This window comes from Coregonus clupeaformis, chromosome 3 (assembly GCF_020615455.1).
Source record: "Coregonus clupeaformis isolate EN_2021a chromosome 3, ASM2061545v1, whole genome shotgun sequence".
In the NCBI taxonomy this organism is placed as follows: domain Eukaryota; kingdom Metazoa; phylum Chordata; class Actinopteri; order Salmoniformes; family Salmonidae; genus Coregonus; species Coregonus clupeaformis.
The window spans coordinates 40,592,783-40,614,352 of record NC_059194.1 but is presented as its reverse complement, the minus strand read 5'-3'; the positions used below and the strand labels follow the sequence as shown (position 1 = coordinate 40,614,352).

The 21,570-nt window shown below is 44.3% G+C and overlaps 1 protein-coding gene across 5 annotated transcripts in view; it reads right to left on the bottom strand.

Annotated features, from left to right (window-relative positions):
• The window catches only part of lrba (LPS responsive beige-like anchor protein), a 290,109-nt gene that overhangs the window by 40,783 nt on the left and 227,756 nt on the right, over positions 1 to 21,570 (bottom strand). For all 5 annotated transcript variants that reach the window (XM_045208535.1, XM_045208534.1, XM_045208539.1 and 2 more), the window contains 2 exons: positions 9,818 to 9,985; positions 3,791 to 3,880 (listed from right to left, as the gene is read on the bottom strand). In XM_045208535.1, the coding sequence (XP_045064470.1) occupies positions 3,791 to 3,880; positions 9,818 to 9,985 (258 nt within the window). The remainder of the gene's footprint in view (positions 1 to 3,790; positions 3,881 to 9,817; positions 9,986 to 21,570) is intronic.

Here is a 21,570-nt window from a genome sequence, read left to right as displayed (position 1 = left end):
CGGACTCATGTGCACTCCTGCTGCAGTACTGGGGTCGAGTTTCCAATGGGTTTTCTCTGGTGTTGCCTTGGAAGTCAAAACCTCTCTTTTCTGTGTGTGTGTGATGTGTGTACGTACATGTGTGTGCGTACGTGTGTGTCTCACCACAGGGAATTCAGGCCCTGCTCAACAACCTCGTTTATTTGTCTAGGAAAGTGTCTCCCCGTTTCTCCCCTCATTATTCTACTGCTCCCTTCTTCTCATCTCAGCAGCTCCTACTGTACCTCACTGTACTGTACCCTACTGTACTCTACTTTACTGTACTGTACCTCACTGTACTGTACCCTAATGTACTGTACCTCACTGTACTGTACCCTAATGTACTGTACTGTACCTCACTGTACTGTACCCTAATGTACTGTACCTCACTGTACTGTACCCTAATGTACTGTACTGTACCCTACTGTACTGTACCTCACTGTACCCTAATGTACTGTACTGTACCTCACTGTACTGTACTGTACCTCACTATACTGTACCCTAATGTCCTGTACTGTACTGTACCTCACTGTACCCTAATGTACTGTACTTTACCCTACTGTACTGTACCTCACTGTACTGTACCCTAATGTACCTCACTGTACTGTACCCTACTGTACCTCACTGTACTGTACCCTACTGTACCTTACTGTACCCTACTGTACTGTACTGCACCCTACTGTACTGCACCCTACCGTACTGCACTCCACCCTACTGTACTGCACCCTACTCTAATGTACTGTACCGTACTGCACCCTACAGTACTCTACTGCACCCTACTGTACTGCACCATACCCTACTGTACTGCACCATACCCTACTGTACTGTACCCTACTGTACTGCACCCTACCCTACTGTACTGCACCCTACTGTACTGTACTGCACCCTACTGTACTGTACTGTACTGCACCCTACTGTACTGCACCCTAATGCACTGCACCCAAACCCTACTATACTGTACTGCACTCTACTGTATTGCACTGCACCCTACTGTACTGCACCTTGCACCCTACTCTCTGTACTGTACCGTACTGCACCCTACAGTACTCTACTGCACCCTACCCTACTGTACTGCACCCAACCCTACTGTACTGTACCCTACTGTACAGCACCATACCCTACTGTACTGCACCCTACTGTACTGTACAGCCCCCTACTGCACTGTAATGTACTGCACCTTACTGTACTGTACCCTAATGCACTGCACCCTACCCTACTGTACGGCACTCTACTGTATTGCACTGCACCCTACTGTACTGCACTGCACCCTACTGTACTGCACCCAACCCTACAGTACTGTACTGATCCCTACTGTACTGTACCCTACTGTACTGTACTCCACCCTACTGTACTGTTATATACTGCACCTTACCGTACTGTACAGCTCAGGACCGTCACAAGACATCACAGTGAGGGATGTATTGCAAAAGGAAATAGCAAAATGGCCTTATACAGGGAAAGATGGGTTAATCTGTGGACATCAGAGGGCTGGAGTTAAGATCAGAATGAATGGTGGATTGGCCGCTGTGGGTGATAATCCAGCACTTGCAGAGAGAGGAAATTAGGAATATATCATTATTTAACTACATGTACTGTACATGTGAGCAAAAATAGCTGTATGTAGCAGTAGAAGTATTGTTTTCCATTAAATGTACTCCAATCAGGGAGGGATGGTACGGTAGGGGGAAAAATATAAAGAAATAAAAAATCTAAATTAGGTGGATTAGAAATTATGCAAACAATTAATTTGATAGAACCCACAATATATCTGCAATATTAAAGCTGATCTACCCCTGCATTTTTTCAAATCAACATTTAAAAAAAGACCTGGGTTCAAAAACCATTTGAAATAATTTAAATACTTTACCTGTGCTTGATTGAGCTTGCCTGTTGCAATTGAAACAATAGGAAAGTCCCAAAAGTGCAAACCTCACCCACCTGGCACTCCAGGCAGGCAAACGCTAAAAGTGTTTGAAAGATTTCAAGTGGTATTTGCACCCAGGTCTGGGGGAAACCCTAGACCCTAAACCTGTGCATGAATGTAGCATTATTTGGATTTGCGGTGAGGAACTAATGGGGTGTTTGGTAAACATGGGTGGCGTATGGGCAGCGGTATGTGCGTGTGTGTTTGGGTATATGTGTGTGTGCCAATGGTCTCCAGCTGTCAGCACCACAGGGCCACCGCGCTAATGGGGGCTCTGGGGGGCTCAAGTCGGCACGTCACCCGCCTCACCCCCTCTTCCTGCCCCTTAAAAGCCTGTCACCTTTAGGCCATTGTTCCCAGCCGGTCCACCTCCCTCTGGTTCTCCCCTGGTCCCCCCGTCTGTCTATGTCTGTCTAAGGTGTAGAGTGGGAGTTTGGCTCAGGACCATGTTTCCACAGTGCTAATCCATTCACCCTCATCCGCCACACCTACACCCCAAATCACACCTCACCCGTCTCTGATGATGAGAGGAGACGGGTTCAAAACCAGAGCTCACGTTTCCCAGGGTTAGGATGGAGGGATGACGGGGACGGGGACGGGGACGGGGGACGGGGGGAGAAGGAAGGAATATAGAGGGGCTAGTGTGAGTCAAAGCAGAGACAGTCATTTAACATACTATCAGTCAGAGACAGTCATTTAACATACTAGCAGTCAGACAGTCATTTAACATACTAGCAGTCAGACAGTCATTTAACATACTAGCAGTCAGACAGTCATTTAACATACTATCAGTCAGAGACAGTCATTTAACATACTAGCAGTCAGACAGTCATTGAACATACTAGCAGTCAGACAGTCATTTAACATACTAGCAGTCAGACAGTCATTGAACATACTAGCAGTCAGACAGTCATTTAACATACTAGCAGTCAGACAGTCATTGAACATACTAGCAGTCAGACAGTCATTGAACATACTAGCAGCCAGACAGTCATTTAACATACTAGCAGCCAGACAGTCATTGAACATACTAGCAGTCAGACAGTCATTGAACATACTAGCAGCCAGACAGTCATTTAACATACTAGCAGCCAGACAGTCATTTAACATACTAGCAGTCAGACAGTCATTTAACATACTATCAGTCAGACAGTCATTGAACATACTATCAGTCAGACAGTCATTGAACATACTATCAGTCAGACAGTCAATTAACATACTATCAGTCAGACAGTCATTGAACATACTATCAGTCAGACAGTCATTGAACATACTATCAGTAAGACAGTCATTGAACATACTAGCAGTCAGACAGTCATTTAACATATTAACAGCCAGACAGTCATTTAACATTCTAACAGTCAGACAGTCATTCAACATACTAGCAGTCAGACAGTCATTTAGCAAGGCAGCTCTCTGATGGATGGCTCTCCTGGCTATTCTATTGGTTCTATAATCTCTACTTCACTACTGAGGAGATGGGTCTGTACTGGGCATGGTATGGTGGTCAGTCTGTGTGTGTGTGTGTGTGTGTGTGTGTGTGTGTGTGTGTGTGTGTCTAATCAAATCAAATCTAATTATATAAGCCAGATGTGTCAAATACAACAGGTGTAGACCTTACAGTGAATTGCTTACTTACAAGCCCTTAACCAACAATGCAGTTGTAAGAAAAATAAGTGTTAAGTAAAAAATAGATAAGTAAAAAATAATTGAAGAGCAGCAGTAAAATAAAATAACAGTAGGGAGGCTATATACAGGGGGTACCGGTACAGAGTCAATGTGCGGGGGTACAGGTTAGTCCAGGTAATTGAGGTCATTGTGGGTAGAGTGTGAGTGTGTGTGACTCACCACCTGCATGGCGGAGCTCCTTGGTGGGTGTGGCTCGATGAGCAGCTGACATGGGGTTTGTCCGAAACCCCTGATCTGTGCCTCCACAGCCTGGCGAGAGAGAGAGAGAGAGAGAGAGAGAGAGAGAGGGGGAGAGAGAGAGGGGGGGAGAGACAGGCGGGTTAGGTGGCGCTAATTAAGAGGTATAGGACCATAAATGTCACAGGAGACACCGCCTCTCAGCTCTGGACAACATCAGGGGCCACAGAGTCAAAGTAACACAGGGCTGGGAGGACAGAGAGATGTACTAGTGTATGGTCAACACAGTAAAGAATACATACAGCAACAGAGGTAGGTGTGTATAGGACTCTAGGTGAGATGGGGGTACAGAGAGAAAGCGAGAGAGAGAGAGAGAGAGAGAGAGAGAGAGAGAGAGAGTAAATACAACCCAATACATTGTAAATACAACCCATAATTATGTTTATTTATTTTCCCTTTTGTACTTTAACTGTTTGCACATTGTTACAACATTGTATATAGACAGAATGACATTTGAAATGTCTTTATTCTTTTGGAACTTCTGAGTGTAATGTTTACTGTTCATTTTTTATTGTTTATTTCACTTTTGTTTATCATCTATTTCACTTGCTTTGGCAATGTAAACATATGTTTCCCATGCCAATAAAGCCCCTTAAATTGAAATTGAATTGAGAGAGAGAGAGCGAGCGAGAGAAAGATCTTGGGCAGGAAAGACAGAGCTTAAGTGAGAGACTGCACTGTGTGAGAGAGTGAGTGTGGAGAAGAGCAGAGTACTGTGTGAGACTACAGTGGTTGAGGCTGAGCCGGGGTTGGCCTGGGCTCTGGGAGTGATCTCATAGAGAAGGCCTGTACTGACTGCAGATGGGATTTCCATGAGAAAGCATTGCTGTGAACGGCACTGCTTATCCCTATTGTCTGAAACTAACCAGAGACGAGAGAGAGAGAGATACTCAGCTAAGCCTGCAGACTCAGACTATACTTAATGTATACTAATACCTGGGATTCATGCGAAATGGCACCCTATTCTCCATTTAGTGCACTTCTTTTGACCAGACCCCTATCTGGACTGGTCAAAAGTAGTGCACTACATAGGGAAGTGGGTGTCATTTCAGACCCAGACCTATACTCCAGGCTCTGCCTGCCATCCTACCTTCCAGCTTTTGTGGAGGATCACAGTGTACTAAAAAAGAGATGGTTCCTAATCTCTAACAGGTAGGAGAAAATCTCCCGGCCTAGACTCCAGGCCTCCGACCGACGCCAGTTGATATGTGAGCGTCAGAAAGCCCAGGGCTTTGGTTCTCCCTCCCTCCCCCCACCTCTCTCTCTCCCTCCCTCTCTCCTCTCTCTCCCCCCTCTTTCTCTCTCCCACCCTTCTTTTCTCTGCCAGTCAAGCTTTGATCCCCCTCTCCTCTCACAGCTGAGGAGAACAATGGGATCTGTCCCTCCCTCTTTATTTAGTGTAAATCCACTCCTGGGTCCATTAGACTGGGCCATCGATTACAAACAGATGATCTACTGAGCATCCCAAATGGCACCCTACACTCTACATAGGGCCCTGGTCAAAAGGAGTGCACTATTAAGGGAATAGGGTGCCATTTGGGACACATACCTACAGTCAGAAAGAGGATCTTGAAATACCAGACAATGCATGTAGGGGTTCTCGGAAAAGCCCAAGTCATTAAGTCAATGGAATGGGAGTCAGGGCAGGGCAAGATAGCGATTAGCGCTAGCTAGCTAACCCAATGTCTTCACAGCATCACTGTTGGATGAAGGGGAACTAAAGATTACTTTTAGAAGATCATTTCAGATTTACATAGAAATGTCAATGACACAGAATAAGAACACTTTTCAGTATTTTCCGTGGCGTGAATGTGAGTGGTGTTTCCAGGCGCTAGCTCTAGCTGCCTTAGTAGCTTGGCACAAGTCCAGCAGGAGGATTCAATTGAGGTGATTGATCAAAGTGTGTGAGCCTGGGGTGTGAGGGGTAGTCCGTCAGGACCCCTAGGAACATCTGTGCCGGTGTAATTAGCTGTGGTCTGTCGTGTTCATCCAAAATACATTTGGCAAAAGCCTTACCATATAGATCCCTATATTATGCCATACTTATTCAATTAAATACCAAATAATCCTATATTAACATTTCTCTGATATCACATTTTAACAACCAAAAATATGATAAAAAGACCACTTCCATCAGATCATGAGCTGGACTGTGTGTACAGTATAGTGAGATGTTGGTCTCTCTCCCTACGGCCTCTATAGAGGACAACAGAACACGCTCTGTAGCTCCGTACTTAGTCCTCCTCATCTCCTGCCATTCAGCTGCCCTTCATGCTCAGTGACTGGAGCATCGCATGGCGGGCACCGAGGGCAGACGCTGATTTATCACCTCATTCAGTTCATTCCCATCCAGATGTGCTTGAGCCCACCACCTACCTACCCACGCATGCAGATTCATTACCAGGACCAGTGGGGAGAGGGGGGCTGTGGTCGGTCATTTCTACAGCTAGAGGCCCATTACCCAGGCATGGCCAGGAGCATGGTGCATGGTTAATACAACCAGCTGCTAAATTGGATCTCTGACACCCACTATTTACCTTGGAGCTGCTCTGATGATCAGGAGAATGAATAAATCCACACCCCGCACGGCATGGTGCCATCAGAGAGAGAGAGTAGAGAAACAGTGTGTGTGTGTTTGTTTGTTTGTTTGTGTGTGTGTGTGTGTGAGAGAGAAAGAGAGAACGATTGAAGAGAGACAGCACGCGAGAGAAAGAGATTTGAGGTGTATTGCATGAACACACATATACATGAATGAAGAGAGGGAGTGAAGGTGTGTGAGTCTAAGAAAGAGTTTGTTGTCACCCTCCTCCTCCCCCTGTGTAGAGTCCAATCAGCTGGGTAGGTTTCTCCACACACCCGACTGAACCCCGGCGTTAGTTTTAATTAGTAAAATAAACCAGCAATGCGTCTCTAGCCCCGAGCCGTAGCCAGCCTCAGCCCCTCAGTGTTTGTGCGGAAGCAGGCCTGTGGAAGAGGTGGAAATGGGTTCGTAGTCTGGGCCGTGTCAGGGCCAGGAGCCAAGGGGGGTGGAGGTTGGGATGGAGGGGGGTAACGCCAGGGGAGCCTGCCACTACTGAGTGACAACTGCTTCAGCCGTGGTCCTGGTCTGGTCTGGGCTAGGCCTTCCGAGGCTGGTTTGTGTCAGAACAGGCAATGGAGGAGGGGTGGTGGTGGAGGGGGGTAGGGAGGGACAGGGTAGGGAGGGACTGGCTCTGGGTTTCTGCCAGGCTGGCAGCTGGAAGAGAGGCTCCCTGCCCCAGAGGCCTTAGTCTACACAGGCCATGCCATGGTAGGGTGGAGGGTGGGGTGGAATGGGGTGGAGAGGGGGTTCTAGCTGAGCGTTTGGAATGTCTCAAGGCAGATTAGGGAACGCTGCGGAGACCTTTGCCATGTTTTCCCAGACGGTGATTGCTTCCTGTTCATGCTCTCCCTCCGCCACCGAGAGAAAATCAGCTCCCTTCTTCTTTCTTCCTCTTCCTTCTTCTCTGTGTTGACTCATGCCACATAAAGAGAAACACTTTCTTACCGCACTGGGACAGAGTCTGGGAGTACTGGTACAGGGGTTCCCCTTCTCTTTCTCGCTCTCTCCTGCTCTCTCTCTCTTTCTCACCCTCTCCTGCTCTCTCTCTCTCTCTCTCTCCTGCTCTCTCTCTCTCTCATGCTCTCAATCTCCATCTCTCCTGCTCTCTCTCTCTCTCCATCTCTCCTGCTCTCTCTCCATCTCTCCTGCTCTCTCTCTCCATCTCTCCTGCTCTCTCTCTCCATCTCTCCTGCTCTCTCTCTCCATCTCTCCTGCTCTCTCTCTCCATCTCTCCTGCTCTCTCTCTCTCTCATCTCTCCTGCTCTCTCTCTCATCTCTCCTGCTCTCATCTCTCCATCTCTCTCTCCATCTCACGCTGTCCTTTGTCTGCGACTATGGAAAATCTCATGGCCGTCGCACACCAGTGACAATACACAGACGGGAACAGTCTGCATTTTACAGCTTTCGCGTAATACGAGTATAAATTAAACATACCCACGCAAACGGGAACCTGCCTTGAGTTGTCGCACAACCCCCTCAAACCAGACAATACACCAAGGCCATCCTCGGTTATTCATTTCCCTTCATTCAAAACGAAGTGCGGTTATGCGGTTACTGTGATGCGTTTATTTGCATAAAAACAGCATGTTTTACTTCCAGACCCAGCTTGTCAAGTGGTTGAGTAAATCAAATGACTGCAGCCTCGCTGCAGAGGGGGTCTTTCTCCATCATTTAAATGTATAGAATATAGAGACTTCATCAGATACGGACCAGTGCCCCTAAAGAAGATTGGCCTTGCCAGTGGCCCCACATAATCACATACCTATATACCATAACATTGTCGTATGGGCAAGTGTATAGGAGACAGTGACCTCTTCCCAGCAAGTTTCCAACATCACACGTCTTTATAAATGTCAGCTGGGAATTTAATGAAGAGAGTGACTCTTAAGATGGGTCCTCTTGTACATTAGCCTAAGCAAACCATCCCAGAGCTAGCTAGTGGAACAGTTGAGTCACTTTGACCTTCAGCTTAACACCCACTGACGCTTATCAACCTCAAACACTGTACCACAGTGAGTGCACTGCTGGAAAATATGACTATTATCGCCCTACTATCTCCTTGTTGAACGCTGATGTCAAGATGGTGTTTTTCTGGTCATGTCTCTGATAGTAAAAGTTCGGAGGGAGGTTCCGAGTGTAAATGTGTTTTAGTTGGTGAACGGGTAATGTTGTTGATTTCAAATGTATACACTTTATTCAAACTGTACGTCATAATAGTGTCATAAAATCATATTAAACACAACATTAGTAATTGCTGAATTGTGATATCAGAGCAATTATAATATTTGTTACGGATCATTTGTTTGGGGCTTCAGAGTATCTTCAATAAAATTAATATTGCATTATAGAGGAAGTTATGTTGTCCAGCTTTTTAGGGTACACTGTGTTATCTCTGGAGGCTATTAGAGCCGGGACGATACCGTTATCGGTATATTTTTTCCATGACAAAAAATGAAAACACTAAGCAGACCAATCTCTTTAGTTCTTTAAAAACCTGCTGTATGTTAAATATTGTGTGCTATACATGTGAATAATGTTGATAATGTAAATAATGTTTGTTTCCAACATTAGAGCTGTTTTCCTAAAGAAGTTAAACCCGCTTTGTGTTTTGTTCCCTTGCTGCGATACTAACGAGTATCACGATACTGGTATCGTCCTGGCCCTAGAGGTTACACAGTACACACAGTGCACTCTGGGCCAGAAGAGGCTGTCTCAGTGGCTGGCTGCCATGTCTGGCACCCTGAGTTACACTTCAGTGGTGCCGTTTTAGACGAGAAACGGTAGTTGTGGGGGTCAGCACCCTGTTCGCCTGCCGCAGATTTGTGAGAGTGTCAATGAGAGAGTTAGCGCTGTAAGCTAGCGGGCTACCCATGGTTTATTTCTATATTGGTGTACTGTGTTGCTCCTGTGGGGAGAGAGGGAGAGGCTGCCTGCCTGTTAGTTCAAAGTGAAGGGAGGATGAATAATGAATGAAAGTAGAGAGAAAAACACAAACACACTCCCAATTTTTAAGGGCTTTCTCAGACCTTAAAGTGGAGCACTTCATATAGCGAGTACTTTCAGAGGGATCCCAGTGCTGGAGAAGAAAGCCTGCTGGGTTCAGCAACTCCTAGTCAACTTGACTGAATAGTACTTACTTACCACACAGCCCTGCTGTTGAATATAACACAAATAATAGCATCAATAATGTCGGCGCATTATACCTTTTGCTGATGCCAATTGAATTGGATTAAACATCCCAGTGAAGAGCTTTAATGGTTTTGTGTGATACCGTGGAGTAATTCATGTCCAGCAGGGGCTTTTAGAGATGGAAAAGACTAACAAATAATATGCATAAAATGTCATGTCAACTCTGTGTGTTACATCACCTCTCTGAGCATGGGGTCGGTGATGGAGTTGAGGTTGATGGTCCCTTCATAGGTCAGGTAGTAGAAGACGTTGAGAGACCTGGTGGCCTCAGGACCCTGCTGCTTGTAGCCAAAGATCAGGTCAATCCACTGGTGCAGCTGGCACGACACAAACTCACTCTCCAGAGCCTGGGAAGAGAGGAGGTGAGGAGAATCCACGGTTAGAGGGGATTTGGCTAAATTAAACGGTTATTGAGCAGATATTGAACAGAAAAGATGCAAACCATGTTCAGAGTGAGGCGGTGAGGGATCCTGGTTAGAGGGGATTTGGATAGATAGAGTGGTACAAGAGGATCCAAAGATTATATAAAAAATAGGAGGTAGGGAATCCTTGCAAATCATTTATTGAAGTTGATGTCACTCATAAGCCACAGAAACAAGAGGGGATTAGACAAAGTCAAATGATTCTTTAGCATATAGGTCTGCTGAAGCATGATGAGCATACAGGCCTACTAAACTGCAAGACTGCAAATTATGTTCGGCACTAATTGTTGTAATTCCAGAATGTTTATTCCACCCCCCCCCCAACCCCCACAAAAAGCTGCAACTCAAAGCAGAACTTGTTCAAAGTCATTTCAAAAGCAGATAGCAGAAGAGCAGCACTGATTATGATCTGCATAATGAAGAAAATGCTCCAAAAGATTCCAATGCTAATAATGTGAAAACATTAAACATGAGAACACTCTGTTCTAGTAGTACATTGGGGACTCATTTTGGACTTTCTTCCTCTTTCGTGGGATGACGAAACTAGATAATGTATATAGCGGTGCTTTGAGATGTCTCTGTCTCGCCATAACATTGAGATACAAGCAGTTTTTTTACTCATTAGCCGGCAAAGGAGGGAAAACATTTATGGTTTCTCATAAAAACAGCGATTGTGTTAATTTGTGGAAAAGCTGTCGGCACGGCAACAACAAAGGCTTCTAAACGCGTTCCAAATTAGAATGAGGAGGCCTTGATTGTCATTGCTGCCTTGTGTCACATTAATTCTGTGACAAAACATTAAACCGGTACACTTAAATGGCAATTTATATCATTTAAATGTTTAGAGCCGGGGCTGGCCCATCACTCACTTAAATGTGACTTTTTGACAGCTAATTTTCCTTCTAATTTTCTCTCACTCTCTTAATTATAACTTTCAATCAGGGAGGAATGACGGAGAGAGAGAGAGAGAGAGACAGAGAGAGAGAGAGAAAGAAAGAGACGGGGAAAGAAAGGGAGCGAGAGAGAAAGGGAGAGCGAGAAGGACGAGATTCAGACACACAGAGAGAGAGAGAGAGAGAGAGAGAGAGAGAGAGAGAGAGAGAGAGAGAGAGAGAGAGAGAGAGAGAGAGAGAGAGAGAGAGAGAGAGAGAGATGCGAACGAGAAAGAGACGAGCGAGAAAAAGAGAGAGCGATCCGCTAGACGTCTGCTGCCTGTCTGCCATCATGACACATCCCCCCGACGGGGCGATCGAGCCTCAGCCTGATGGTAAACTGTGAAAGCTCTTGTATAATGACTTTATGAGAGGTGGAAACAATATCAATAAATTGGTCGGCGTCGAGGAGAGAGAAAAGGCCCTGGGGCGGCAGACCACTGAAAGGTCTCTGGGTTTTAATGTGGAACTGGGTCTGTGTCCCAAATGGAACCATATTAACTATATATATATATATATAGATAGATAGCACACTATGTGCACTAAGTAGAGAACTGGGACGCAGCCTGGAAGTGGAGTGGAGGAAGAACACTATTAAAATGAGGACTGGTAACATTTGTCATATAAGTGCATAACACATTGTGTGAATAGGTTTATGGTTATTATACGCCATGGTTCTTTTTGTAAATGTTCAACCATTATAATTCCTCAATTATAGTTTGGCAACCTGGAAACACATTGTGAAATGAGTAGCCACAGATAGCTCGATTATTTTAGTATTTCCCTTTATACTTTCAAACACTCCACAACACGTTCATTTTGGAAAAATGAGAGTATACCAATGTTTTGGGAGTAATTATTAACCAACAGAACACCCTTGGAACAGAACACCCCTGGAGTCTCCTTAGGTACAGAGTCCAGGCTTCTTGTCTGCATTCCCTCTGACATAAACACACTTATGTTAATATGTTCAAAGCTCTGTGTCAGAGAGTGATCCGTTTGATTAGGGCTACATATCTATTAGAATCCAGGACAAGCCTCTTAATGGCAAGCTGACTGGGGGCCGATGGGGGACCGGTGAGTGTGTGTGTGACAGAGAGAGATCAGACATTATGCGCTAGGCTTGACCTTTGACAGGGCCCTGCCCCCTCTGTTTCTAAACTAATGCCGAGTCTGATGGGCATTTAATGTGCACTGCAATCTCCTGTCAATCAAGGCAGGGAAACAAAGAACAGCCTGTGTTATTGCAGCACCCTCTCCAGAGGCCCGCCTTTATGGTAATGACGTTCTAGCATTTGGGGAAGGGGAGAGGGGAATAGTATTGTGTGTGTGTGTGTGTGTGTGTGTGTGTGTGTGTGTGTGTGTGTGTGTGTGTGTGTGTGTGTGTGTGTGTGTGTGTGTGTGTGTGTGTGTCTGTCTCTGACTGAGATGCAATCGTTTGGTAGTGCCTAGAAATCCCCTCTCTCATCAGTGATTCAGGGAGCGTTTGGTAGTGCCTGCGGAGGTATAGTGAACTAGCTCTGTGGTGTGTCTTCAAAGCCTCTCAGTCTGCGCTGCTAAAAGAGAGGCCCATTGGCAATTCTACCCTGTGTTCTCCCAGACACGTTTGATCAACACATTTTTTAGGGGGTAGATCAGCTTTAATATTGCAGATAGATTGTAGCTTCCATCAATGTAATTGTCTGCATCATTTATATATTTATTTAAAAAATATATATTTTCCTTTATTATTTTCCCCAACCCCTCCCCTAATTGGAGTAAACTAATGGACGACAACAACACTTAGGCTTCTACAGTGCCTTGCAAAAGTATTCATCCCCCTTGGTGTTTTTCCTATTTTGTTGCATTACAACCTGTAATTTAAATTGATTTTTATTTGGATTTCATGTAATGGACACACAAAATAGTCCAAATTGGTGAAGTGAAATGAAAAAAATAATTTGTTTCAAAAAATTCTAAAAAATAAATAACGGAAAAGTGCATATGTATTCACCCCCTTTGCTATGAAGCCCCTAAATAAGATCTGGTGCAACCATTTACCTTCAGAAGTCACATAATTAGTTAAATAAAGTCCACCTGTGTGCAATCTAAGTGTCACATAATCTGTCACAGGATCTCAGTATATATACACCTGTTCTGAAAGGCCCCAGAGTCCGCAACACCACTAAGCAAGGGGCACCACCATGCAAGCGGCACCATAAAGACCAAGGAGCTCTCCAAACAGGTCAGGGACAAAGTTGTGGAGAAGTACAGATCAGGGTTGGGTTATAAAAAAATATCAGAAACTTTGAACATCCCACGGAGCACCATTAAATCCATTATTAAAAAATGGAAAGAATATGGCACCACAACAAACCTGCTAAGAGAGGGCCGCCAGCCAAAACTCACGGACCAGGCAAGGAGGGCATAATTCAGAGAGGCAACAAAGGGACCAAAGATAACATTTACATTTGTTACATTTACGTCATTTAGCAGACTTTCTTATCCAGAGCGACTTACAGGAGCAATTAGGGTTAAGTGCCTTGCTCAAGGGCACAGACAGATTTTTCACCTAGTCGACTCAGGGATTAGAACCAGCGACCTTTCGGTTACTGGCACAACTTAACCACTAAGCTACCTGCCGCCCAAAGCTCCACAGCGGAGATTGGAGTATCTGTACATAGGACCACTTTAAGCCGTACACTCCACAGAGCTGGGCTTTACAGAAGATTGGCCAGAAAAAAAGCCATTGCGTAAAGAAACGTTTGGTGTTCGCCAAATTTGTTTCATTTCACTTCACCAATTTGGACTATTTTGTGTATGTCCATTACATGAAATCCAAATAAAAATCCATTTAAATTACAGGTTGTAATGCAACAAAATAGGAAAAACGCCAATGGGGATGAATAATTTTGCAAGGCACTTTTTACAGATTTATTATGAACAGTCACAATGGACCAGTTTCATTTTAGCCCCCATTTCAGCCACCAAGCCTTCATCTAAAAACCCTTCTTAGTTAAGCTAAAGGTCTTTCAGCCACCAAGCCTTCATCTAAAAACCCTTCTTAGTTAAGCTAAAGGTCTTTCAGCCACCAAGCCTACATCTAAAAACCCTTCTTAGTTAAGCTAAAGGTCTTTCAGCCACCAAGCCTACATCTAAAAACCCTTCTTAGTTAAGCTAAAGGTCTTTCAGCCACCAAGCCTTCATCTAAAAACCCTTCTTAGTTAAGCTAAAGGTCTTTCAGCCACCAAGCCTTCATCTAAAAACCCTTCTTCGTTAGAGCCCAGAAGGCTTGTGAAGACCAGAGAGACAACAGATTCCTGAGGAGAGATCCAGATCCACTAAGGGAGATCCAGCAGGCAGCAGGGTTATTGATGGGCCAATTAGCAGCCAGTGTCTGTTTCATCCTGTTCCACCGGGAATCCTCTGATAATTAATGAATAATTTAGCATGCCTTTATGTAAATGCCTGGCAGGGGTTGGATAGCACCGAAATATCACTACACTACTGTTATCAGGAGGTTTCTATCACCAACTGCTGTGTATCGTCAAAGGTTCCGAGATCCCTTTGTTGCCAACTGAGAATAGTTTGTCGCCTAGTCATGTGTGATGCTTCAACTGCCAGACATTTAAACAATTTATAGTGGTGAATTATGACCAATAATATATAAATATATATTTTAAATCTGTCTCTAAAGGACAAAAAACATTTCTATTCATAGATTTCTGGGAGGAGAAAAGTGGGGTATAATTTCCCGGGGTCTCATTTTAGCGTTCCTTAAATTCCTCTGTCTGGGTTGTGATGTTGGTTCCAATGAAAACACAGGACAGGATTGGGTAAAAGTGACGGCACGCCAAGCTCACGTTTCCTCTATGTCTGTCTGATGCTACAGAGAGGAAGGGGAGAGGGGCTACCTTCATATAAACAGGGGCTCAGGGGTGACCTGTGTGTGTGTGTGTGTGTGTGTGTGTGTGTGTGTGTGTGTGTGTGTGTGTGTGTGCATTAGCACGCATGTGTGTGAGCATTCATGTGTGTGAGTCTGTGCCTAAGCTTCCAGGAGTTTACGTGCGTGCGTGCTTGCATGTGTTCGGGGGTGACCTGCTCTGACCCAAAACCCCTTGACTAATAATGTGTGCCGACTGGTTGCGACTGTGTTACGGTCTGGGTCGGGTCAGCCAATAGCTGCCAGACTTCCTGTGCTGCTGAGCTGGGCCGTGTGTGAGCCGCTCACAGCTGCCTGCCCCATGGAATTCTGGGAACTCTGGGATATGACGGCAGCCTTCCCGTTGACAGAAGTCCGGAGGGAGAGACTGGGTTCAGCCGCCGTTCGACCCTTAACTCTCCCAAATGTATTTAATCATTTTTTATTTTATTATAAAAACGTATTGTTTACCAAAGACCTGTTACAGATGGAGCTTCTCCATTGTTACTTTATTATCATCTTTCCTATTAGTAAGAGACACATTTATTCTGCCTGGTCACCAGTCCAAGTTGAGGACCTACAGTACAGAATAGGTTTATAGTGGTAAAACTAGGACAGTGGGACTAACCACCAACCAGTGACATACAAGTAACTGCCAAAATAATGGAAACACTTGAGTAAATGAGGGATACAAAGTATATTGAAAGCAGGTGCTTCCACACAGATGTGGTTCCTGAGTTAATTAAGCAATTAACATTGCATCATGCTTAGGGTCATGTATACAAATGCCCAGTTGCCCATTATTTTGGCTACCATGGTTAGAAGAAGAGTTCTCAGTGACTTTGAAAGAGGGGTCTCAAAGGAGCATAGCGGGTTTAAATGGTGTGTGGGTGTGTGTTTGGTTTTACTAACCTTGTGGGGATCCGAAGTCCCTACAAGGAAAAGGCTATTTTAGGTTTAGGGGTTAGATTTAGGGTTAAGGTTACAACTGGGGTTAGGAGTTAAGTTTAGAGTTAACGGTTAGGGTTAGATTAAGGGTTAGGTTTAGGTGTTAGGGAAAATGTAAATTTGAATGGGAATCAAGTGTTTGGTCTCCACAAGGATAGTAAAACAAATGTGTGTGTATGTCTGTCTCAATCACCAGAACTCAACCAAATTGAACACTTATGGGAGATTCTGAAGCGGCACCTAAGACAGCATTTCCACCACCCTCAACAAAACACCAAATTATGGAAATTATTGTGGAAGAATGTTGTCCCTACATCCCTCCAATAGAATTCCAGACACTTGTAGAATCTATGCCAAGGCGCATTGAAACTGTTTTGGCAGCTCGTGGTGGCCCAATGCCCTATTAAGACACTTCATGTTGGTGCTTCCTTTATTTTGGCAGTTAAATGTACATTGTCCATACATTGAACTTTATAGGGGTGGATTTCACTGCTCTTAATGGGGTGCCACTGAATGCTTTCCCCTTCCTTACCAGGCCCTAAAAAACCTTTTTAACCTTTTTAAGGACTTAAGGAAACCTGTCTGTAAGGATGTTAAAATGTCACTTAACAAATCAATCCACTCATTTGCATGTGTGTGTGTGTGTGAGTGTGTGTGTAAACGAACACACATGTCCAGTGTAGGCAATGTGAGTGGCAGCCTGTCTGTGCCCTATTGATTACAACTAGATTAGGGCGGACAATCATCAGGCTTACGCACTCCTACACTCCGCAGAAACAATCTACTCACACCACAATGGACAAAATCAAATCAGACACCCACACTGTATATAGACAGAATATTCAACAGCTCAGATCCCAGCTAAGTAACACTACTTACATACAGGGAAAATCAGATCAACCAATCAGCCCACAAATGACAGAAATCCCCAAGATCCCCATATAATATTTCCCCTCTCCCCCCCCTCTCCCCCTCTCTTCCTCCACTCCTTTCCAGGCATCTCCTCCTCCTTTCATCTGGGGTTCGTTTTGCTACATTTGTCTGATTAAAGGTCCTATTAGCTCGCCGTAGCCAAGGAGCCCGACGTCAGTTTGCAGTAGGTATGTGAATAAAGGAAATGGAATGTTAGCTTCCATGGCTGCTGCCTCCTCCTAGGCTCTCATTCCTTACGCCATCCCCCAGTTCCCCTCTCCCGTGCTGGGGGCCCAGGCTCTGAGCTCTGCCTCTGTGGCCCCTCATCGGGAAAACTTACACAGATACGCACAGACAAGCAAGCGCCCCGTGCAAGCGCACACATCTTTTTCCTCTGTCTCTCCAATCAGCCAATCATGCAGCTTACAACACTGAGACTTCTGGGTACGGGTCATCTGCCAGACACACACACACACACTGTAACGTCTTGCTGGTCTAAGTGGAACCTGAGACGAGACAGCAGGGTGAATATCCTGCTCGGCCGGTGACGAGAAGCAGAGTGAGTTGTGATTGTGTAAAATCTCCCCAAAACAAACATGTCACAGAGTATTTGGAGGGACTTGGAGGAAGGCCTAGCATATACTGCACTGTAGACTGTGGGTCGAGTCTAAAGTGTTATGTATGATTAATGGTAAAGAGTAGACAGTGGGAAAGTGCTATGGTTCTGATTCAATTAACCAATGCAATAAAGTTTTGACATGGCCCACACAGACGTCAACTCTGGGACACACCAACTTTGTGTGATAGCCTACTTAATCAGTTCCCAACTTCCATATGATAAACGACTACTGCCCTCTAAAAGACACTGAAATCCACAGAAGTGGGTCTGACAAAGATTAACGCAAGACTACCTGGGACTACCCGACTGTGTTTCAATTTCTCAAATAAATAAGGTTGTCACACACCATCCCAAACACACCCTCCCATTCACAGCTCCAGGCTGAGGGTCAAACTAAGCAGGAAGACTGGGTGATGAGTAAAACGGTTCATCATCAGACCCTAAAACTCAATTTCCAAGACAAGCATCATTCACCTAGAATAAGGCTAACAAGCTAACACATGAATCACCCCTATTAGCATCTACAGTAAGTATGTGAGTAACAAATGAATAAAAGCTATGCAAACACTCCAGGCTTATCCCAGGGACAGAAATACACGTACAGTACCATTAGTTAGAGTTCGTGGCAGAACGTATTGGATGGGGAATTGTTTGGATAGCTGTTGGGAGAGAGAGAGAACAGAGAATGGTGAGGCTGTCTCAAATGACTGTGGAGCAGACTGGAGTGTTTAGTTAGGCGGTCTGACAGTCATGTTCTGTGTCCACTCAGAGTGATCTCTTTCTGGGTAACATAGTTGAGGTGATTGGGTTACGGATCAATGGTGCTTAGATGATTTTTAAAATAATGGCGGTGATTAACTTGTACTCTAAACCTACTATATTTCTGTTGGAGAGGTTCATTCTTTCAGGTGAATTGCACGTGGGCAAGCGGATAACTTATTATTATTATTAATCATAATAATAATAATAATAATAATAATAAATATATATGTGTAGAAAATAGTAAAAAATAAAGAAAAACGCTGGAATGAGTAGGTGTGTCCAAACTTTTGACTGGTACTGTATATATACAGTGAGGGAAAAAAGTTGTTGATCCCCTGCTGATTTTGAACGTTTGCCCACTGATAAAGACATAATTTTAATTGTAGGTTTATTTGAACCGTGAGAGACAGAATAACAACAAAAAAATCCAGAAAAACGCATGTCAAAAATGTTATAAATTGATTTGCATATTAATTAGGGAAATAAGTATTTGACCCCTCTGCAAAACATGACTTAGTACTTGGTGGCAAAACCCTTGTTGGCAATCACAGAGGTCAGACGTTTCTTGTAGTTGGCCACCAGGTTCGCACACATCTCAGGAGGGATTTTGTCCCACTCCTCTTTGCAGATCTTCTCCAAGTCATTAAGGTTGAGGCTGACGTTTGGCAACTCGAACCTTCAGCTCCCTCCACAGATTTTGTATGGGATTAAGGTCTGGAGACTGGCTAGGCCACTCCAGGACCTTAATGTGCTTCTTCTTGAGCCACTCCTTTGTTGCCTTGGCCGTGTGTTTTGGGTCATTGTCATGCTGGAATACCCATCCACGACCCATTTTCCTGGCTGAGGGAAGGAGGTTCTCACCCAAGATTTGACGGTACATTGCCCCGTCCATCGTCCCTTTGATGCGGTGAAGTTGTCCTGTCCCCTTAGCAGAAAAACACCCCCAAAGCATAATGTTTCCACTTCCATGCTTGACGGTGGGGATGGTGTTCTTGGGGTCATAGGCAGCATTCCTCCTCCTCCAAACACGGCGAGTTGAGTTGATGCCAAAGACCTCGATTTTGGTCTCATCTGACCACAACACTTTCACCCAGTTCTCCTCTGAATCATTCAGATGTTCATTGGCAAACTTCAGACGGGCCTGTATATGTGCTTTCTTGAGCAGGGGGACCTTGCGGGCGCTGCAGGATTTCAGTCCTTCACGGCGTAGTGTGTTACCAATTGTTTTCTTGGTGACTACGGTCCCAGCTGCCTTGAGATCATTGACAAGATCCTCCCGTGTAGTTCTGGGCTGATTCCTCACCATTCTCATGATCATTGCAACTCCACGCGGTGAGATCTTGCATGGAGCCCCAGGCCGAGGGAGATTGACAGTTATTTTGTGTTTCTTCCATTTACGAATAATCGCACCAACTGTTGTCACCTTCTCACCAAGCTGCTTGGCGATGGTCTTGTAGCCCATTCCAGCCTTGTGTAGGTCTACAATCTTGTCCCTGTCATCCTTGGAGAGCTCTTTGGTCTTGGCCATGGTGGAGAGTTTGGAATCTGATTGATTGATTGCTTCTGTGGACAGGTGTCTTTTATACAGGTAACAAACTGAGATTAGGAGCACTCCCTTTAAGAGTGTGCTCCTAATCTCAGCTCGTTACCTGTATAAAAGACACCTGGGAGCCAGAAATCTTTCTGATTGAGAGGGGGTCAAATACTTATTTCCCTCATTAAAATGCAAATCAATTTATAACATTTTTGACATGCGTTTTTCTGGATTTTTTTGTTGTTATTCTGTCTCTCACTGTTCAAATAAACCTACCATTAAAATTATAGACTGATCATGTCTTTGTCAGTGGGCAAAATCAGCAGGGGATCAAATACTTTTTTCCCTCACTGTATATATATATCAAAAGTTTGGGGTCACTTAGAAATGACCTTGTTTTCGAAAGAAAAGCAATTTTTTTGTCCATTAAAATAACATCAAATTGATCAGAAATACAGTGTAGACATTGTTCATGTTGTAAATGGCTATTGTAGCTGGAAACGGCTGATTTTTAATGGAATATCTACATAGGCGTACAGAGGCCCATTATCAGCAACCATCAGTCCTGTGTTTCAATGGCACGTTGTGTTTGCTAATCAAAGTTCATCATTTTAAAAGGCTAATTGATCATTAGAAAACCCTTTTGCAATTATGTTAGCACAGCTGAAAACTGTTGTGCTGATTAAAGAAGCAATAAAACTGGCCTTCTTGAGACTAGTTGAGTATCTGGAGCATCAGCAATTGTGGGTTCGATTACAGGCTCAAAATGTCCAGAAACAAATAACTTTCTTCTGAAACTCATCAGTCTATTCTAGTTCTGAAAAATGAAGGCTATTCCATGCGAGAAATTGCCAAGAAACCGAAGATCTCGTAAAACGCTGTGTACTACTCCCTTCACAGAACAGCGCAAACTGGCTCTAACCAGAATAGAAAGAGGAGTGGGAGGCCCCTGTGCTCAACTGAGCAAGAGGACAAATACATTAGAGTGTCTAGTTTGAGAAACAGACGCCTCAAAGGTCCTCAACTGGCAGCTTCATTAAATAGTACCCGCAAAACACCAGTCTCAACGTCAACAGTGAAGAGGTGACTCTGGGATGCTGGCCTTCTAGGCAGAGTTGCAAAGAAAAAGTCCAGTGTCTGTGTTCTTTTGCCCATCTTACTCTTTTATTTTTATTGGCCAGTCTGAGATATGGCTTTTTCTTTGCAACTCTGCCTAGGTCAGCATCCCGGAGTCGCCTCTTCACTGTTGACGTGGAGACTGGTGTTTTGCGGGTACTTTTAATGAAGCTGCCAGTTGAGGACCTGTGAGGTGTCTGTTTCTCAAACTAGACACTCTAATTTCTAAGTGACCCCTAACTTTTGAACGGTAGTGTGTGTATATATATATATATATATATATATATATATATATATATATATATATATATATATACACATATACACACACACACAACACACAGTGCATTCGGAAAGTATTCAGACCCCTTGACTTTTTCCACATTTTGTTACGTTACAGCCTTATTCTAAAATGGATAAAATTATTTTTTTTCCATAAATCTACACACAATACCCCATAATGACAAAACAAAAACAGGTTTTTAGACATTTTTGCAACAAAAAAATACATAATAATAATCACATCATTATTCAGACCCTTTGCTATGAGACTCGACATTGAGCTCAGGTGCATCCTGTTTCCATTGATCATCCTTGAGATGTTTCTACAACTTGATTGGAGTCCATCTGTGGTAAATTAAATTGATTGGACATGATTTGGAAAGGCACACACCTGTCTATATAAGGTCCCACATTTGACAGTGCATGTCAGAGCAAAAACCAAGCAATGAGGTTGAAGGAATTGTCTGTAGAGCTCAGAGACAGGATTGTGTTGAGGCACAGATC